Source organism: Pogona vitticeps, chromosome 3 (assembly GCF_051106095.1).
Source record: "Pogona vitticeps strain Pit_001003342236 chromosome 3, PviZW2.1, whole genome shotgun sequence".
Lineage (NCBI taxonomy): Eukaryota > Metazoa > Chordata > Lepidosauria > Squamata > Agamidae > Pogona > Pogona vitticeps.
Window position 1 is genome coordinate 114,548,575 of NC_135785.1, and position 8,392 is coordinate 114,556,966.

At 44.4% G+C, this 8,392-nt stretch overlaps 1 protein-coding gene across 8 annotated transcripts in view; it reads right to left on the reverse strand.

Annotated features, from left to right (window-relative positions):
• The window catches only part of ADK (adenosine kinase), a 375,585-nt gene extending 367,197 nt beyond the window's left edge, over positions 1-8,388 (reverse strand). The window contains exons 1-3 of one of the 8 annotated variants that reach the window (XM_078391110.1): positions 8,212-8,293; positions 2,430-2,519; positions 1,438-1,956 (exon numbers count right to left, since the gene is read on the reverse strand). Coding sequence is in view for 5 of the 8 variants with exons in the window: in XM_072994991.2 (XP_072851092.2) it covers positions 8,212-8,276 (65 nt within the window). In the remaining 3 variants the exon portion in view is untranslated. Of the gene's footprint in view, positions 1-19; positions 105-1,437; positions 1,957-2,429; positions 2,520-8,211 lie in introns of those variants that run through there. The other 7 variants (XM_078391111.1, XM_072994991.2, XM_072994988.2 and 4 more) reach the window with 7 other exon arrangements.
• Between the last annotated feature and the right edge of the window lie 4 nt (positions 8,389-8,392).

The window sequence follows — 8,392 nt, forward strand, 5'->3', positions numbered from 1 at the left end:
TGATGTCTGGGACACCCACCTGAAGCACCTCCATCTTGCCCAGATTCTGCCTCAGTTCATTCTCCTGCATCCACTACAGCACTCGAGGGATGAAATAGCATCCACTGTTGTTGGAAAAAAGGAGATGTAGAGCTGAGAATCATCAGCGTACTGATGACATGAAGCCCCACATCCCCTGATGACCCCTCCCAGCGGCCTCATATAGATGTTAAATAACATTGGAGAGATAATCGACCCTGCGGAACCCCACAATTGAGGCTCCACAAGGCCGAGAAACTTTCTCCAGTCTGCACTCTCTGGAGACGGTCCTCCAAGAAGGAATGGAGCCAAGCAAAAGCCACCAATTCCCAACTCGGAGAGCATCCCCAGGAGGATACCATGGTCGACGGTATCAAAGGTGGCTGAGATATCGAGGAAGACCAGCAAAGACATTTTGCCCCTGTCAGCCTCCCTCAATAGGTCATTAAACAGGGCGACCCATGCTATTTCCATGCCGTGGCACAGCTTGAAGCCCGACTGGAAAGGATCAAGGGCATTGGTTTCATTACAGTTGGCTATAACTCCACAAAAAATACAATACAAATGTTTTAAAACCATAGCATGGATTACAGGATAACGGAATTACATGTTACTAATAATTAATAAGATGCAGCAAACCTTTATAAGTAGTAAGACAAGAATGGGTAATCATTCAAAAAAAAAAAAAGCAACAGAACTTCACACTGGCCAGAATCCTGTTGATGTTTATACAAGGTTTGCATAAATTGCTGAGGCTAATTGATGAGACATGGGGCGTATGTCAGTTGAGGAATCAGACATGTGGTCAGAAATATGATCAATAAAGATCCCAGTAGCTCATCAACTAGACTAGATTAGCCATGGCAACATATGCAAGTTTTATAGAAATACTAATAGGGTTATGTTGGTTGGATAGCTCAATGGTTTAGGTATCTGGATGTGGAGCCAGAGGTTGGGAGTTCAATTCCCCACTGTAACTCCAAGGAGAAAAGTCAGACTGTGTGGCATTGAGCAAGCCTCACGGTCCCAGGATACCCCGAGAAGAAGGAAATGGTAAACCACCTCTGAGTATTCTCTACCTGGAAAAACCTGAAAAAGCCTTCCATGAGTCAAACTTGATTTAATGGCACATTATGATGGTGGTGATGATGATTAATGGGATTCTGGCTGCTGTTTATGGAATGAAGCAAAATTCTGCAGACAGGTTTATGCAGCTGACAGTACATGTCTTTCCACTGGAGGAAAATCCCAGATAAGTGTGCCAAAGATTATACCCATGGCACTTAATTCTGAGTAAACATCCTTAGGGCTGCATTGGTAGTCTTTTCCATCAATATGCTACATCCGCTTGCCCATCCAGCTCAGAAATAAAATGTAAGCTATTCTCTCTCTGTCCTCAAGAAACTGAAAGCAACCTACCAGTGGTATGCAGCCTTCTGTGTCATCAGACATTAGGTTACTCACACAATTTCTTAATGTAAGTTTGTATGGCCTCAGATGCTTCTTTAGTTTTGATGAGGCATGTTCACCTCTTTGAAACCTTCACAGAAAGTAAGGAAAAAATTGACTTGTAACATCTGTTACACTTCACCTTGCACAAAATGTCTTAAGATTAATTACAAGAATTCACAATTGCATGCTAATTTACTTTGTTAATTTATAAGCAGAATTGCAAAACCGCCTCCATATTTAAATATAATAATGCAGTTAAGAACAGCATGTATGCCACATTTTGAGATAGTGGATAATAAAACAGATTAAGACTCAGAACACACGGTTTAAGTCCCCATTCTGCCATGGAAACTCATGGCAGGGTCAATGGTAAAGCACCCTTCGAACATCTCACGCATCTTGAAAATCTTGTCACTGTAAGTCGGAAGCATCTTGATAGTATATAACTACAGCATCATATTTGAAGTCAAGACCAAAGTTCCCATCCTGCAAAAATGAAGGAGCGTTTTAACTTTAGTTCCAATTGAAGTCACAATTTTAAATTTACTCAGTGCACTTATGAGCAAACAGTACTGAACAGATATCAAATTACCACCTTTTTTGTCAGAAAAACCACAGAATACAATGGCAGCTACTTTTCATAGAACTGCAAATGGACATCACACTTCATTCTCAGGTTTCTTTCTCCAAGACAAGAACTTTTTGTGTAACAAAAGGATCCACAACATTCCAGAGTTCTCCTTTTCTCTCTCTTTCTGCAGCCAGAATTCAATTGTTCTAGCACCTGAGTTAAAATAATTTTTAATTCAATTTAAGTACATCTGCGTATAACCAAAATTCCAAGTTCTCAACATGAAGGATCTTGTTAGGCTTTGTATTTTGTTTTTTTAAAGATACTGAAAAACAGAACACACCACGAAGCTATATGTAGTATAATAATTAAAAAAACTGTCTCTTACTGTTAGAACACAGGTTCCACCTTTGACAAGCAAGAAATTATTTGTTTTGGGATGCCAGGAAAATAGAATGGCTTGGATGCAATACAGTGGCTGGAGAAGAGAGAAGATGGAAATCAATACTGCCAGACCACAGGGGAGACTTTTGAGGTACATAAGGGAATGCTATATAGCAGGCTTTTCTTACAAGTTGCAAGGGCCAAGCAACACACACACACTGTCCTCATGCCCACAAAAATGGTCAATAGATAACACAACTCCAAGCCCTTAGCTAGCCAGGACAAGAGGATGAAGAAAACAATGTGCCATGGAGTTGGAAAAAGAGGAACCGTCCCCAAGAAAACATACATACCTACTATTTTGGTAGAGAGATGGGTTAGACATTTAATACTGCCATCCTCAGAAGCAAACTCTCATTCCCACTTCAACTGTGAAATAATTTTCACAGGTCTCCACTTCTATACGTTAATACTTGAACACACCAGAGTCAATTTGGCTTCATAAATGATGGTGTTCAAAGCTTACCAGTACTGTGCATGTTCTTGATAAGAAGGGTAGAATGATACTTCGATTTTAACTGCACATGCTTCATTTCTAAAACCAGGCTGTAAGTGTGTGATGGGGTGAGTATGCCAAATATCCAGCTTGCTCACAGCGAGCTGGCTAGGGCACCCAAAAGAGGGACAGAAGACAGCTGGGGAAGGTGCAGCGGCCTAATTTAGGAACACCTGCCAGAAGCAGCCAGGAGCCAGATAAAAAGGAGGGAAGAGAGGGCTTTAAGAGGCTGCTGGTCAACAGAAGAAGGAACCTCGGTTGGTGCCCAAGAGGAGCTGCTGCCGCCGCCGCCACCCAAGGGAGCCAGGAGGGCTGTGTGATGTTCCTCCACCCAAAGGATGACTGATGGCGAAGCCTCCCCCATAGTCATCATCTTGGAAAGGGAAGGACTGGGGGAAGGGAAGAGCTGGGCAGCTGACTTCCATATCAAGGACAATGCAAACGCTCATTGAGCTGGGCAAAGTCTCATGTTGATGGACCTGAACTGTGAGGACTCTCAGTGAAGATAACTGAGGATCCTATTGAGGGAGAGGGTGCCTAAGGACTGGTGTATGCCCCTCTCTACCTGTTTCTTCCAAGGCTGCCGAGATTCTACAAAGCTGTAGTATCACTGGAATAAAGCACTGTTGCATTTATACCCTGAAGTTGAGTCCATCGAGTTTGTGCCAAGGAACTCAGCCATGGCCAGCTCTGCAGCGCCAGAGGGTGAACATGCCCACAAAGCGACATCAATTCATTTCTAATGGTGCTCTAACTTCATTTTAAGGACTTTTAGTGCCAAAAGTACCATGATTCAATCTGTGAGCACTGAGTTCTAAAAAGACTCTCACCTTTGTGAGTTTCTCATACTCAGTGAAGACCTGACAAGGACAGTATCTCTAGCACACTATACAATGCTGCATTCCTTGTTTCTGACTGGACTAATTTACTGGAGGCAAAGTTTTACCTTATGGAAACTTCTACTACACTTAGTTTACTAGATAAAGTATCAGACTAGGGCTCAAGAGACCCGGGTTCAAATCCCCACACCATTATGGAAACTCGGTGGGTGTGTGGCAATGGTGTGCACCATTCCTTGGACATCTCACATAACTCATAAACTCTATTAGGATCACCATAAGTTGAAAGCAACTTGATGGCACATAAGAACACCACACACTTGACCTTAGCCAAAAGGCCAAGAAGCAATAGATGACATGATAATATTACAGAACTGAGGAAGCTTGATTGGTCTGCCCAGCTCAGTGAAGACAACTGTCTGTCTTGGGAGCACAGCACAATCAGAAAGGGGCTGCCTCTCATTCATAGTACACTGCATGTTGGGCAGGAAGTCAATGATAAATCATTCAAACCTTTTAATCTACAAATTATACTAAGCAAGAATTCATTTTGTAGTGATTATTTTCTTTTTCAAAATGTAGTTCCCATGTTGACCATTACCTCATACTGTATTTAGGATGTGGTGAAAAAAAAGAACTTAAACAAAATAGGCATGTCGGGAGCCTCAGCTGTGAGACTTATTAGTTACAGACACCCATATAGCCAACTACTTGCACAGATTTTATCGTGGCATATATCTGCAGACAAGATTAGTTGTGCTTTTATTAAAAAGCAGTAAGAATACATGTTAACTGCTTATATGAATTTTTATTGTATTTTAAATATTGCTAGCCGCCCAGAGACCTTTGGGTAGTGTGGGCGGCATATAAATTAAATAAATAAATATTTAATATATGTTGATCTCATTTTCCAGACTTGTATAAATTGAACAACATGCAAATAATTCTATGAAATGCAAAGCAAGGGGGAATCTAGGCTATGCCAGTATAAATGGAGACTAACAGACAGAGCTTGCTTGCATAATCAACATTTTACAAAAACATGTTATACAAATCGTACAACTTTTTGAGCAGAAGAAAGGTTCCATTCCACATATATACCATAGTGTGGGCCTAGGGGGTACATATGCCCCCCTCAGATTCTGAGGATTTCTCCCCTTTGTCCTGGGGATGTTTTATGGGAGCCTCAGGATGCAGGGAAAGGGAGCCTTAAACAGCTTCAGTACTGGTGGGTCCCAATCCCAGAGATGTCAATCCACTGGCAATGTTTGGCTGTTAAAGGCTCTCCCCACCACCACCACCATCACATCTGAAGGTTCCTTAAGGATCTCCCAGGGCAAAAGGGAATCCTAGGGAACCTCAGAACCCAAAAGGTCAGAGAGATTGGAGCTTTCAATGAATTTAGATCAAATATTACTGTTCCAGACTAATGGCGCCATCCTACTTCTGTGGCATAAACATGTATAATAGGACTTCAGCCAAGTATTTATTACTATTCTCAGGCTACTTAATTAAGTTTTGAAAAGCTGTGCAATATAGCCTCATATACTAATGTCTGTATTTATGAAAAAGTACTTTAACACTTAAGAGTCAAATTTATGTTACATTAAATCCATGATCACACTTAACACACAGCTGCTGAAATCCTGTTGCTTAGTGTGGTATGTATTAACCAGAGCAGGCACACTGAATCAGTAGGACTTTGGAAGCTTATATTCTCGCCATATTACACTTGCTGTCTTGTTAAAATTCTGCGTGGCCCACCAGTATGTTTTAGATTTACAAGGCAAAAATACTGCAGACATGCTAAGTATCTTTGTGGGAAGGTAAAGATAAGAGAGTGACCACCCCAAGGTCAGAGACTGGCCACATGGAGACTGAAACATAGGTCTCGCCAGTTCTAGTCTAACACTCTGGTTCCACTAAGTTATATATTAGAGTTCTAATAACCTATGTGGACTTGAAAAAGTTTTATCTGGAAAATATGTCAAGCATGTTAAATCACATTATACTGTAAGGCATGGATGGCCAATATGTGACTTGCAGGTTGTATGTAACTCTCCTAAGAGCATTTTTGAGGCCTTTATGACTCCCCACGCCACCGATAAACCTCCTTCCAAATAGTGGTGATTAACCTTTTCTGATCCAGGATGCATCCAGGAGCAGTGTCTTTTGCTCCATGGAAAATCAGAGGCTCCCTAAGCCTTAATAAATGTTTTTGCCCCCCTGCCTGCCACTTTAAGCCCTAATTTATTGTAGGACTTATTTATAGTACAGCCTTTGCACAAACAATGAACGTAAACATGGTGGATTGCAGCAGGCTCCAGCCCTCCATGGCGAAAATCCTGATTGCATTGACTGCAGCCTATCCACTATTTTAGCCTTTAAAAATGGCTGGAACGGATTAATCATGTTTCAATGTATTCCTATGGGAAATGGTGCTTTGAGTTACAACCAACTTGAGTTATAACCATCATCCCAGAACGAATTAAGTTCGCAACTCAAGACACCACTGTATATCTGTACAGGCATAGGCAATTTGCATACAGTACTTGCCTGTGAATACTTTCATGGGATGAGGAGTGTTTGCAGTTTCCTGACATGTGTTTATTGTATTCAAAGGTTAACCTCTGCTGTGTGGAAAAGTCAAAAAGCAAAACTGAGATGGAGATTAACAGCACAATCCTACACAGTCTGACTCTGAAATCCATCTGTATTTAATGGTGCTAGCTTCCAAACAAGTGTGTGCAGGATTACAACATACACTATAATGATCTGAGTTGAATTTGAGGGCCTGTTAAGCATCCTTTTTTCTTTTTTCTTTTGGTTTCTATATGTGGATCACTGCACCAATTAGAAATGAAGAGACAAATTGATTCAATGTTTTAAGCAGTAATTTCCCCTGATTTGACCAAATCCCTGGGGATTTGTTGCTAACCATTTGGACACTGAAATGTTACTCAAATGCCTTCCTGGCTACCAAAGTACAGTACAATAGTGCCTGAAGTTCGTAGTTCTGACTGTCCTTCATTCCTTGATCTCTGTAATGCCTTCACCTAATATTCATAAGAGAGTGCAGTTTCTTCCAGAACAAGTAACTCTGACTTTCTTAACCTTTCCACTATCTAGGCATATTCCTAATCTTGACAAAGTCCTTGAAACAGACTTTCAGACGCCCATGAAATGAGTTTTCAGGCATGCATGATTCTATCTACACCTAATGTGCTGTATGTAATGTAAACCTGAACACTTTTCCATACAGGTATACTTGTCAGAATACCAAAGGCTGTTTTCACATGATAGTGTCAGGACCATGGACTGCAACTGTCAACCAGCCGCTGACAGCAAAGTACTGGAGTGGGGTGGGAGCTGCAACCCACATCAGGAAGGCCCCAGTCTCCCCCTCCTGCAGGTCTGGGAGACAAGTGTAAGTACTTAAGGCCCTGGCAACAAGTGCACATTGCAGGCACCGGGTACTTTCGAGATGTGATTTGTGATTTCCGGGGCCTTCGAGGCGCCAACTTCTCTGGTTAAAATCGCCACAGCTCTCTGTCCGGTGAACACTATTTCCCGCCCGGGAAAGCCTGCAACAACCCTGTCTCAACCCTTGAATCCTTCCTACGTTCTTCCCACTTCTTCGCCACCGTTGTCTCGCCCTCTTCCTTAGACCCCGCGGCCACCTGTCTCTTTCCCTGGGCAGACCCGCTCGCCTGCGACCTTCGGCCACGTGGAGCGAGGAGGAAGGCATGACCCGCGCGCGGCCGGCTCGGTCCCGGAAAAGCCACGGGACGCCACACGCCGCGGCTCCCCTTCGACACTCTGCGAGCGGCCCCCTTCCCCCCCCCAATGTCCACGGGTAGGGCACGACAAGAAACTCAAGAAAAGGGACACACACACCCCAGCTCGAACGGTTAAGCCCTGCGACCCGACACACACAAACATCCCAAGTGAGCGGAGCAAGGCTGCCTTTCCCGGCCTGTCCCACCGACAGCTCCTGGCATTTCTCTTCTGCAATGATGGGGAGGGACAAGGCGCCCCCGGACGAGACACGGCCGCTAGTGGCCCACTCATCATCCAACCTCTGCCGGTGGGCTCCACCGCCTGGAAGGAAGCCCCGTCAGTCCCGCGGCAGAGAGGAAAGTCACCCTGACACGCGCGCGTGCCTCCTGGTATCTCGTGGCCAGGCATCTCGCGCCTCCAGCCCGACCCCGGGCAACGAGACAAGACCGGCCCGCGCGCTCGGAACCGCTCCGGTGCCCCGACTGCATACCGGCTGCAAGCGCCCCGCCTCCCTGGAGAAAGCAATGTTAACCCCCTCCCTTGTATTTCCCCAAACCCAGTCGCGGGGAGAAACCGAAACCGGACGCTTCCTCCTCCTTCCCTTTATTTACCTAAGCCGAACGTGTTCTTCCAGCTTTTGCTTTTTGGCCTGAGGCTCCTCCGCTGCCATCTTCATGCTCCGTGCCGCGACCGTCTCTGCCCCCCCAGCGCCGGGCTGCTACGTTTTCCCTCCCCTCCCCTCCCCTCCCCTCCCCTCCCTCCGCAAGAGTTGCCGACGAGTTCCTCTCAGGG